General features: G+C 32.6%; 1 protein-coding gene across 1 annotated transcript; it reads left to right on the top strand.

Annotated features, from left to right (window-relative positions):
• The first annotated feature begins 10,789 nt into the window (after positions 1–10,789).
• LOC145637127 (aspartic proteinase nepenthesin-2-like) lies at positions 10,790–12,486 on the top strand. The gene is made up of 2 exons (XM_081688629.1): positions 10,790–11,159; positions 11,834–12,486. The coding sequence occupies exons 1-2, from the start codon at positions 10,790–10,792 to the stop codon at positions 12,484–12,486; spliced, it is 1,023 nt and encodes a 340-aa protein (XP_081544755.1).
• Positions 12,487–13,717: the final 1,231 nt, after the last annotated feature.

Below are 13,717 nucleotides of genomic sequence, written 5' to 3'. Positions count from 1 at the left end.
TTTGACAATAAAAATCCAACCTTCCATTAATATCATAAAAATTCAACCTTTATACCTCACCTTCTCTCACAGATCCATTTGACATTTAACCTATTAAACAGGTTAAATTTTTTTTTTTTTTATAATTATATTAATTTCCCTTCTCACTCCTCTTTCTCTTTCCTCTCTCCAACAAACCACCAATCCACCAATTCCGCCACCCCAACAACCCACCAAAAACCCGACCACCCCAGCCAACCTAAAGCCCGACCAGCCTAAAACCCCGACCACCCCAACCAACCCCGGCCCACAAAACCCGACCCTAACACCAACCACCCTAAACCCCGACCACCCTAGAACCCCAACCACCCCAGCCAACCTAAAACCTGACCACCCCAGCCACCCACGAAACTCAACCCACAAAACCCCGGCCCTTACACCAACCACCCTAGAACCCCGACCACCCCAGAACCCCGACCACCCTAGCCAACCTAAAACCCGACCACCCCTATACTCGCCCCCTATTTCTTCTTGTTTAAGGGTATGGGTGTCGTGGGTGGTCGGGTTTAGGGGTGATGTGGGTGGTCGTGTTTGGGGGTAGTCCATATTCGAGTTTGGGGGTGGCTGCGGTGGTTAGTTTCGGGTAAGGGGTGGTAGGATTTAAGGGTATGGGTGGTCAGTTTTGAGTAAAGGGTGGTAGGATTTAAGGGCATAGGTGGCTGCGGTGGTCAATTTCGAGTAAGGGGGGTTGGTGTGGTGGTTTAAGGTGGTCGGGTTTCAAGGTTAGGGGCGGTGGGGATGGGGATGTGGTGGTTAGGTGCGGTGGTCAGGGAAGGAGGTGGGGATGGGGATTTTGGTTTTTCTGATTTTTTTTCTTTTAATTTTTTTTTGTTTTTTAATGATTAAAAAAATAATTGACCAATTAATGACTGACCCGTGGCACATAACTTACAAAAATCGGTCATCAACAGGTAATGGATCTGTGGGAGAAGGTGGTGTATAAAGGTTGGATTTTTGTGAGATTAATTAAAGGTTAGATTTTTTTTGTCAGACTGCGCAAAGGTTGGAATTTTAGTTTCCATTTTTCCAAAAAAAAAAAAAACAAATCAGATGAGCAAAATAGGACTTAATAATTGGTTTGGGGCTCAAAACCAGACACACCTACGAAAAATCACATTTGTAATGCCTTTATGGTTCATCATTTACAATTTACATAAATAAGAATTAAAGAGCACGTACCTATAATCCCGGGGAATTTGTTGCTGTCAGTATAACTGCAGCCAAACCTGAATTGTACCAATGTCTGAACTGGACCGATTCTAAATGTGGTGTCATCCATAGAAAGATATCCGGTAGCCCAATCTCCACCTGAATACGTAATATCAAATATACACCCATCTGTTTTATCGCAACCTTTGATATACTGTTTTTTAGTGTTACACTTTTGCTGGTCACTACATCTTACAATACGATAGCTAGCTGATTGTGTTTGGTTAAAGTAATAGAATCCCGCTTTTTCTATAGGTTGATTGCATTTGAACCATGACAAACTACTTCCTGTGTCGAAGAAGCCATACACAATTTGCAGTGGATTACCCATGAAAATTTGTACTACATGTTCTTGTAATTCTTGTATATAATCTACCTCACTCACTTCGTTTGGGGAAGATGATGATAGTTTCGAAAGATACCATGTCATGTAATGGTTTCGATCTAAGGTTATGTTTGTTGTAGTTGATGGGATGGTGATGTTGTTGGCTTCAAGTACTTGAGTGTAGAGTGGTGATTTGGGAGATAAGGGTGGGATTAGTGGTGCAATTAAGCTTTTAGTAAAAGGAGGAAAGGAAGCTAAATAGATGATTGATAATATGGAAAAAGATAGAATGTTGGAAAGCATTTTGATGTTGAAAAATTGCTAAAATTATTGCTGGTTGTATATGAAAATCAAATGATTTTTTTTTTTTTTTAAAAAAAAAAAAACCCTTTAAGAGCATGCATATTGTGAAAATTTGGCTTTAATTGACACATATATACACTAGTTAGTGATCACGTATAGTAATAATTAAAATGTATAGATTCAATTTATTTAATAATTATTTTTTTATCACAAGGAAATATGGGATTATGGGAATCGAAAAAAGAGGAAAGAAATCAAGAATATTTAATTCAGAAGATCATCAAGTCAATTATGTGGAGACATATATACACTAGTTAGTGAATTAGTGATCACTGGACATGCTTGCCATATTGCCATGCACATGTTTGACCGTTTATATATTTTATTATATATTTATATAAGGTATAAAAAGTTTATATTAAGAAACTATACATTAAAATAGATCCAACAACATTTTACATGATTACATTGACTTTCATATAATAGCTAAAAAAGATGGTCTAAGTGAGATGTGTGGATAATGTAAAAAGTCAATACGTTGTGAGTAATTTGGGACGGAGGGAATACCTACACTTTCTCTCTCCTACCCTTAATTATCTGTCCTTAAATTCATTAATCATCTATTATGAAATTTTTTCTTAAAATCTGTGTTATTGTGTTATGGTGAAAGTTGCAACTAACTTAAAACAGAGGTAGTATATAACTTTTATAATTTTTACCTATAAAGAATTGAAGTTATTAATCATTAAAGTTTTGTATTGATAAACATAATAAAAGAAACATGTCAAGTTTTTTTTTTTAAAAAAAAAAAGAATTATATTTATTGTTTGGTTTCCAAATAACCAATTGGTATTACATAGACCTTGGTGCACCTACAAATAGGTGCACCAAGCTCAAATAATAGCCCAGTAGCTATATTCACCCAAAAAACATGCCCAATACATACCAGCTCAATACTATTCAGATTTTTATTAAGAAAATTTTTTTTCCTCCTCTCTCAACCCCCATATAAATTTTTTAATTTGTTTGAAAAATTATGTTTCATCTCATAATTTCAAAATCTTTTCTCATTTATTTATTTTAATTTTCTCTCTCCTCTTTCCATTTTTCTCTCTCTAAAAAACTGTTTTACTGCCATGTATAAAAACAAATAACAGTTCTAAAAGGTGAACATTACTTAAATTTCTGTAAATTTGCTAATATAATTCAACAAATTTCAAAATTCATGAACATACTTGTCGTTTTAATTTGTTTTTCTTTCAATTTATTTTTTGTAGAAAATCAAAACTATGTTCTCCTACTAATGAAGATGAAGAAGTGTACTTAATTTATTACTCAAAATCCCAATTTTATCTTAAATTTTCATTTTTGGAATTGAATACTAAATTAAACCCTAAATTTTTTTTAATAGTCCAATTAGTCAAATGTTCAACTCAGAACACCAAAAAAAGAAGAAGTTAGATGATATACCTAAAGGAAGTCCAATTGTTTGTCAAAAAATATTGGAAGAATTAGACAAAGAAATATCATAAAGTCCAATTAACAGGTATATTTATGTTCATATAGTTTATGTTTGATGTTCATATACGTTGTGCTTTATGTCCATATATTATGTGCTTTATGAAGTAATAATTTGTATAGAAATTCAATTAATTACGTTCGTATAATGTAATAATTTTTTTAGATATTATTTATTTGCTCACTTTGCTGTTTGATTTTTAATTATCAGATCGACCAAGTACTGAACAACCACAAGAAACTTATGAACAACACACAATAACCACTGAACAACCCCCACAAACCACTTACTTGCCCTCACAAACCACTAATCAGCTCCCAGAAACATCTGACCTACTCCCATAAAATACTGATCAGCCCCAAAAAACACTAATCAGCCCCACAAAACATTGAATAGCCCCTACAGACATTTGAACTACCCCCCACAAAACACTGATCAGCCCCCAAAGATATCAGAACTACACCCACAAAATATTAAACAACCTTAATTAACTTCTGAAAATCCCCTAGAAACCAATGAAAAGCCCTCTGAAATCATTGAAAAGCCACCAGAAAACACAGATAACCCACCAGAATCCGGTGAAAAGCCCCAAGAAACAAGTGAAAAGCACCTAGAAACCTTTGAATCCTCCACCAAAAACCTCCGAACCCCCTTCAAAAACCACTGAACCCCCCTTTAAAGACCATCTCTGAATGACCTTTTAAAAAACCTAAAGGAAAAAATTCCTACAACAAGTAGAGTAATAAGAAGTAAAAGCTCCCAAGAAGCAGGTTAGATTGAAGAAGCACCAGAAGTTCAGGAATCAACAAACGTTCAGGAATGAACCCCTTACAAAAACTTCTGAACCCCCCTATAAAAACTTTTGAACCCCAACCACAAACCATTGAATACCCTATAAAAATTCCTAAACCCCAACCACGAACCATTAAATACCCTACAAAAACCTTTGAACCCCTACAAAAACTTCTTAACTCCAACCACGAACCATTAAACACCCTACAAAAACTTCTAAACCTCAACCACAAACCACTGAACACCCTACAAAAATATTTGAACCCCTACAAAAACTTCTGAACCCCAACCACAAACCACTGAACTAGGAATGGCAATGGATCGGATTCGGGTCGGATGTGGCTAAATCCGAATCCGATCCGTTTAGTAAACGGACCCCGGACTCGGATCCGAATCCGAGTCCAAATCTGAAAAATCCGAGTCCGAATCCGATCCGACTCGTAATTTTCGGATCCGAATCCGGTCCGTTTATTCGGACCTCCGAAATGATCCGAATATTTTTTTTTAATTTTTTGTAATGTCATATACCTATAATTGCTTGCATTGTCATACTAATTAAAGTATAAACATAACATATTTAAATTATAACTTAAGTTACATAGCAAAATTTTTCTACAAAACAAGCAAATAATTGTCCCAAGTTATAGAGCATATGCTTATACTCTTGGATTCGGACTCGGATCGGACTCCGTCGGACTTTGCGTAGGGTCCAAGTCCGATCCACCTCCTATTCGGATTCGGATCTATTTTATCGGATTCATATTCGAACTAATTTTAAACGGATTCGAATCGGATTTTTTCCTTCGGATCGGATCGGATTCGAATCGAATTCGGTTTAAATTGCCATCCCTACACTGAACACCCTACAAAAACTTCTAAACTCCCCTACAAAAACTTTTGAGCCGCAACCACAAACCACTAAACACCCTACAAAAACTTCTGAACCCGAACCACAAACCAATGAACACCCCACAAAAAATTTTAAACCCCCTACAAAAACTTCTGAATCCTAACCACAAACCACTAAACACCCTACAAAACTTCCGAACCCCAACCACAAACCACTTAACACCCTAAAAAACCTCTGAAACTAACCCCTACCAAATTATTTGAACCCCAACCACAAACCACTAAACACCCTACATAAACTTCTGAACCCCAACCACAAACCACTAAAACACCCTTCCAAAACTTCTTGACCTGAAGACACTGCTCAGATGTTGCTCAGCCTTCATACTTTCCTTATAAACAACTTCATATGTTCTAACTGCAATAAACAAACATAGTTTATAATAATCATTACTGGAGTTCAAAAATAAAACAACAAAGTTCAAATATTGGAAAAAAATGTTCATAATTACGTTTACAATTATTTTCTAAAAAACATATATACATACTCAGAAAATTATGTAAAATGGAAGATTCATTATAGTAACCTAAATGTTCATAAAAATAGAAACAGTGTTCATAATATGATACTGCTAATAACAATTTTGATAATAAATACAATGGAAAGTGCGTTACTCAAATTATATGAAAAAAATATTCAAAAGCATGGTATAAACAAATTATATTCATAAAATACAAATTAAAGTATCAATTCAACAATTAAATTATAAATGATACTGAAAATCATATAAAAAAAATTTAGCAATTAAAATCAAAATTCAAATTCAACACACTTTCAACAGCTTACATAACATTGAATATATGAATATCTTTCAAATAATCAATCTAAATCAGTTGTTCATAAAAAAACAAAACAAAAAAAAAAAAACAAAAACATGCACATGTTCAAATATCTAACATAATAGGTTTATAATTACAAAACATAAAAAAGTTTTAAAAATTCATAACTAGAAAACATAATAAATTTTCATATGCAAAGAATCAAATGTTCAGATATATAGATTATAAAGTATAGAACACCAATTTTTTAAAAATGATTACAAAATACACAGATCTAAAAAAAGTTCATAAGAAATGTATCACATGTTCAAAATTATAATTAAGATGTTCATAAATCCAAAAATATTTGTCAGTAAAAATATATCTTTATAGAAAACGTATCCTACGTTCAGATTTTTAACTTAAAATGTTCAAAAGACCAAAATGTAACAAAAAACAGATCTATTAATAATAGAATACACAAATATCACTAACAAAAAAAATTAAAATAATATAAAATCTACATATTTCGAAATTCAAACCTAGCCATAGTGATTTAGACAATGGAATTTCATTGGAAAATAATCTACTCCGTCGTCTTAAACACCTTCTCCTCGTCAAATCCGCCATTTTAAACTTCACTTCTCTGCAAAAACTCCATTAACAAAGCTTCAAATTGAAGGTTGAAGAAAACGAATTTTGAAATTATGGTGATCAACAATGGTGATGAAGAAATTAAATCAACAACAATAATGAATGAATTTAAGAAAAAGAAAAATAGAGGTGAGAGAAATTAATTAGAAATTATGAATTGTAAGAGGAAAAGATGAATGATCTCGATCTATAGTGATAAATGAATGAATTTAAGAGAGAGAAAAATAGAGGAGAGAGAAGATAGAGGAGAGAGAAATCAGAAATTAAAAAAAGTGTGAGGGAGGAGAAGAGAGGAGAGAGAAAATACTGATATACTCCGTATAATAATGTTGGCAGTGATGATAAATTGTAAAAAACGTGGCATCTTATTGCTGGTGATGCACACAGTTTAACATGCACCATGGAGCATGTTATAATTATAACCTTATTTGGGCTGGTAAATTTTTGGCCCAAAATTCCACAAAAGGATCTTTCCTTGCCTAAAGTCAAATTCCGTGCCTAAGTTCAAAGGGCAGTCCACTGCCACTTGGTCCAAATCAGCCCATGGCTAGAGCCTACGCATCTATAAGGTATAATTACCCCAATTTATACCAAATAAGCTATTTACTCCCTTAGTTTTAATACTAGATTAGTACCCGTGCGTTGCACGGTGATGATAAATATTTTACTTAATTAAAATTTATATTATTATTTGAAATTAATCATTATCATGCGTTTTTTATTTAGTGAGATTAAAAGTTTACTTGTTCTTTTCTTCTTTTAATTAATGTGTATATATATTTCGTAATCAAATTATTATGTTGAAGTAATCAAAAAAATAATAGTCGTACTCTCTTATACTCATAACATATTGGACATTTTTGTTTATATGAATTTTACGGTAAAAGAGGTGAGTATATATTGTATAAAAATAAATTATCATTAATTCGATAGTATCTAATTACTATATATAGTAGCATTTTTGCTCCTTCAGCATTTCTTTAAAATAAATAAATAAATAAATAAAATTTAAATTGTTAATTGAAATATGGAAGACAAATATTTTCATACCTTCAAATACATAAGACACACACAATGTTGAAAAAAGTTGCAACATTTAAATTTAGATATATATTAGCAAATGCTCCACATGATCACCATGCATTAGATAGTTTCGTATTCATAGGATAATTATTGTTTTTTTTTTTTTTATTATTATTATTTACACTTATCCTCACAAACCATAACTAATGGATGTTATCTAATAGTGTATAATACTTGAATTTGGAACAATATACAATGTGATAGCTACGTAATTATAGGCAACCAAACAAACTTTATCTAATGCAATTTGTTATGCAATTTGATACAACCGTATTTATAGTTTATCACAAATTTTTGTATGTGGCTGGCCACACGGTGTGGCCAGCCACAATTATTATTGGTTTTTTTATATACCACAACTCTTCTCTCTCCTCTTTTCTTATCTTTTTCTCCAAGCCAAACCACACATCACCAACAACCATATCTCTACTCCACCCATTTTCTATCTCCTCTTTTCTTATCTTTTTCTCCAAGTCAAACCACTCATCACCAACAACCATATCTCTACTCCACCCATTTTCTCTCTCCTCTTTTCTTAGCTTCATCTACAAACCAAACCACACATCACCAACAACCATATCTCTACGTACTCCACCCATTTTCTCTCTCCTCTTTGCCAAATTGCTGCAATTAAAGCCCAAAATTGTAGAAATTGGGTGTCAAATTGCAGTGAAAAATTGTGATTAATTATCCTTAAGATCATCAACAATATTTGAAGTAGTGAAATCGATGAGAACCAAAGAAATGTGAGCTCGTTTTCTTCGTGGAATCTTAAAACGAATATTCTACGTCAAAAATTGTAGGGTGTTACTAGTTTGGTGGGTACTTGTAGGGTGTTACTGGTTTGGTCAGGGGTTACATGTAATGTGTTACTGGTTTAGCGAGGGTGTTACTGGTTTGGTCAGAGGTTACTTGTAGGGTATTACTGGTTTTGGTCAGGGGTTACTTATAAGGTGTTACTGGTTTTGGTCAAGGGTTACTTGTAGGGTGTTACTGGTTTGGTTAAGGGTTACTTGTAGGGTGTTACTAGTTTTGCTCAAGGGTTACTTGTAGGGTGTTACTGGTTTGGTATGGGCCTTACAATCAATCCTTGAATAAGTGACAAGTAACCCTTGAATAAGTAATTCATACAAGTAACCTTTGAAGTAACTCATACAAGTAACCCCTGAAAAAAAAAATATATAGGTAACCCCTGAAAAAAAAAAATACAAGTAACTCTTGAAAAAAAAATACAAGTAACCCCTGAAAAGTAATCCATACAAGTAACCCCTGAAAAAATAAAATACAAGTAACCCCTGAATAAATAATCCATACAAATAACCCCTAAAATAAAATACAAGTAACCCCTGAATAATACAAGTAACCTCTGAAAAAAAAATACAAGTAACCCCTGAATAATACAAGTAACCTCTGAAAAAAATAAAATAAAAATACAAGTAACCCCTGAAAAAAAAATACAAGTAACTCTGACAAAGCCAGTAACCCCGAATAAGTAATCCATACAAGTAACCCCTGAAAAAAAAATACAAGTAACCTTTTAAAAAAAATACAAGTAACCTCTGAAAAAAAAATACAAGTAACTCTGACAAAACCAGTAACCCCGTTATACGAGTGAACAGTAACCCCGTTATGTGCGCGTAATCCGTTATTTTTACTGACTTGGCAGCAGGCCACACCATAAAAAAGCTCTGATAGTTTATAGTATTCATCTATTATCTATTATCTTATCTAATACAATATTTATAATTTGATGCAACTTGTAGTTTTTTTATTAAAAAAAAATAAAAATAATGATGACATCATAAAACAAAATGGCGGGAAAATTTTTAATGTGGAAGTGACACGTAGGACAGGGATGAGGTGTATGATGTCAGCAAACTTCTGTTTTAGTAATAATTAATAGATAAGTGTTACATTAATACGATCGTATTTTAATAAGCGTTACATTTCTTTTTTTTTTTTTGGAAAAAACCTACCTTAACATTACAACATCTATTTCATATTTTTGGCAACTTTGGATTATTTTATCTCACAAATAATACCTCAAACTTGCAAAAAATACGAAATGGAGGTAGTATATCTATCTCCTTCCATGGTCCCACCCAAAGCCCACTAATAATATTTTTTTTTTTATAATTTATTTCCTCCCACATTCATTACTTTTTAATAAACTATTTACCCCACTATCTTTGTTTTACAATTTTTTAATACTCTAATTACCTCACTAACCTATTATATTATTTAAATCAATTAAATTGCCTAAAACTATATGCAGGTGAGACCAGAGTGTAACATTTATTAAAACACAAAGGGATTACAAAACAATCTCACATTTATTACACTTGCATGCATTGAATTCTCTCCTTGAGCTTCAATCACACGTACTGACTTAGGCATTGGATGGGTTTCCTCGGATACCCCCTAAGGTCAGTTAACATGGTCTCTTGTGTAGGTGATCTTCGGCCTAGTCTCATACAGACATAACCCATCCTTCCATTTACAAATAAAGGTCAAAGTCTTAACCACATTGTTCACTCCAAACATTTACAATTCAACAAAAATAAGTTAAGCTATACAATCATACCCACCATTATTTTCTTTGCTATAATTAGCTTCTTACTTGTCTCCACATAATTGTCTTGAGGATCTTTTGGGATAAATATTCTTGATTTTTTTCCCTCTTTTTTCGATTCCCATAATCTTATATTTCCTTGTGATAAAAACATAATTATTAAATGAATTGAACCTAGCCATTTTAATCATTATAAGTGATCACTAACTAGTGTATGTTTGTATCAATTAAATCCAAGTTTTCACAATATACTCTTAAAGTTATTTTTAAAGAAAAACATTCATTTGATTTTCATATACAACCATCAATAATTTTAGCAATTTTTCTTAATATCAAAATGCTTTCCAACATTCTATCATTCACCATATTATCAATCATCTATTTAGCCTCCTTTCCCCCTTTTACTAAAGGCTTTATTGCACCATTAATCCCACCCTTATCTCCCGAATCACCACTTTACACTCAAATACTCGAAGCCAACAATATCATCCCATCAACTACAACAAACATAACCTTAGATCGAAACCATTACATGACATGGTATCTTTTGAAACCATCATTAGCTTCCCCAAATGAAGCGAGTGAAGTAGATTATAAACAAGAAGTACGTGCACATGTAGTAAAAATGCATATAGGTAATCCACGACAAATTGTGTATGGCTCCTTCGACACTGGAAGTAGTTTGTCATGGTTCAAATGCAATCAACCTATAGAAAAATTGGGATATTGGTACTTTAACCAAACACAATCAGCTAGCTATCGTATTATAAGTTGTACTGACCAGCAAAAGTGTAACACTTGTAACAAACGATATATCAAAGGTTGCGACAAAACAGAAGAGTGTAGATTTGATATTACATATGCAGGTGGAGATTGGGCTAGCGGATATCTTTCTATAGATCAAAACACATTTAAAATCAAATATGTTAAGACATTGATAAATTTCAGGTTTGGATGCAGTTATGTTGACACCACCAAATTACCGGGGATTATAGGTACGTGTTCTCCAATTCTTATTTATATAAATTTAATTGTAAATAATGAACCAAAAAGGCATTACAAATGTTAGATTTGTTGTAGGACCTAGGTTTTGAACCCCGGGGAAGTGATTAAGCCCTATAATTGCTTATATGATCTGAATTTTCAGAACACATTTTTTTTTATCTGATCTAATTTAATTTTATTATCTTATTTGACTAAAATTTAACTTTATATTTACGCTTATCTATAAAGAAAAAGTATCAAATAGGTCTTGTTAAATTCACAATATATAATATGTACAAAGTGTATTTATTAATATGTAATTACCATAATTTTTTCATTATAAATTTAAAGATATGTAGCGATTAAAAATCAATATCGCACATAAAAAATATAACATATGATCTGAACTTAATTTTTCGGATCTTATTTGATTCGAAAGGTTCTATATTAAGGTGAACCAAATATGGCCTTATTTGAGTACTGTTAATATTTATTTTGTATTGTGTTCTGAACAAATAACATGTGCAATATTTTGTTTTCTTTCGTTTCATATTAGGTGACATATGTTGACTTTCAACACTATACACAAACTTTACGTTTAGAATTTATACATTGTCAAACATAATTTAAGTTTACAAATATATGTTTCAACTAATTTTTCTTAATCGTAATGTGCTACTTTCAGGTGCAAACAACAATGAGGACTCTCTCCCAAGACAACTATACGCAGATGACCCCAAGTTTTCATACTGCATATCAAGTGACCTAAGTCAAATCAATGTCCTCTTATTTGGTCCTGAAGCAAAGATCCAAGGCCAACCCGTACCAATGTTTAGAAACATGTTCAATGATAATTATTTCATTGACCTCCTTGCAATCACAGTGAATAATGAGAGGTTAGATGTGTTACCATCAGTATTCCAAATGTCGGATTCTGGGACAAGAGGCTTCATCGTAGACTCAGGCTCCACCTCCACTTGGTTAACCTCGGTGGCTTTCGAGGTTATGAAAAAGAAGATGGTGCAAATGTTTGGTCCTCCTATCCAGTACACGGTCCAAGGTAGCGTACATTTTGAGATATGTTATGAAAGTAGAAAGTTTATAGATGGGAGGCCGCCTGTAATAGGATTTCAGTTCGTGAATTATTTGTTAGAGATTGAGGAGAGTAATATGTGGTATAAGATACCCGATTCCACTTTGCAATGTTTAATAATACTTGATGGAAAGAACGACACCATATCCATCCTTGGAAGTTACCAACTTCTTGATGTTAATGTTGGGTATGATCCTAATAAGGGAGCCTTGTATTTTGATAAGATTAAGTGCCCTAATCCTTGATAACTTTTGATTTTATTTCGATTAATATACTTCATATATTATTAATAATATGTTAGTCGATTTTCCTTCAAAAAAAAATATGCCAGTTGATTATCATCATAATGTGTGAGTATTCTTTTAATTTGTCTTCCCCATGTTTTGTGGAAAGTTAAAATTTTCACGTGAATTCTTTTAATTGGGTGTTGGTGTAGTGGTGATTGGGACTACACTTGGTAGGGAGAACTTGTGTTCGATCCCCCGCAACAACAATTGGGAGGGGACTGGAACCTAATCACCCAGAACTGATCTCCGAATCCGGATTAGCCCAAAGGGTGAACCGGGTAGAACACTAAAAAAAAAAAATTTCACGTGAATTCTCACTTCCTCTATATTTACTTTTGTGCATCAATCATCTGTAATTTTGACTCTTACCACAAAAAATCACAAAATCGTTTTAATTTTACCACCAAAACTTCCCAAACTTTTATTTTATCACAAAAAATAAAAATTCTAAAAATTAAATTTTACCACCTCCCGTAAAAAAACCATTAAATCTAACGAAATTTTAAATATTCTTCGTTTTTCGTTCCATAAACAATGTTTTTTTAAGGGTTTTAGGGTCATTTTGGTCCTTTGAGACCGATTGGATGTCTAAATTGACAAAAAATATCATAAATGTCTCGTTTTTCATACTAAAAAAGACCTCGAATTGCGTGAAACATGCAAAATAAGGCATTTACGATTTTTTGGTCAATTCTAACCTGAAATCGAGCAAGGCCAAAACAACCCCCGACACCTCTAGTGAACATGTTTTTGCACAAAAATCGAAGATTTTTCTTTGTGAAGCGTTAGATTTAACATGTTTTTTGACGTCTGATTGTGAAAAACAATTTTTAGAATAGAATTTTTTTCTGGTAAAATAAAACTTTTAGAGGTCTTAGTAGTTAAAAGCAATTTCTTTTTTTTTTTTGGTGATAAAAGTGTTGTATAGTTTCTTATAACATTTTAAATGTTATTAGGTAATTTATTACAATTTTTTTAATTAGGTAATTTTCACAAATTCTGGGCTTTATTAGGTAGTTTTTGACAAAAAAAAAAATCCTAAAATATACAATGAGACGATTCTAACATAATCACTTATATACTAACGAGAATTCATGCATGGTTAACGTTTAAAATTTTACCTATTTGTATATACAGTGAGGCAAAAAAATAAGGAAGGGAGAACTTAGGTTTTTTTTTAATGCAAGAT

This window comes from Chenopodium album, chromosome 1 (genome assembly GCF_948465745.1).
Source record: "Chenopodium album chromosome 1, dcCheAlbu1.1, whole genome shotgun sequence".
NCBI classification, from domain to species: Eukaryota; Viridiplantae; Streptophyta; class Magnoliopsida; order Caryophyllales; family Amaranthaceae; genus Chenopodium; species Chenopodium album.
Note: the sequence above shows the minus strand (reverse complement) of the source record. Positions and strands in the feature narration are given on the sequence as shown.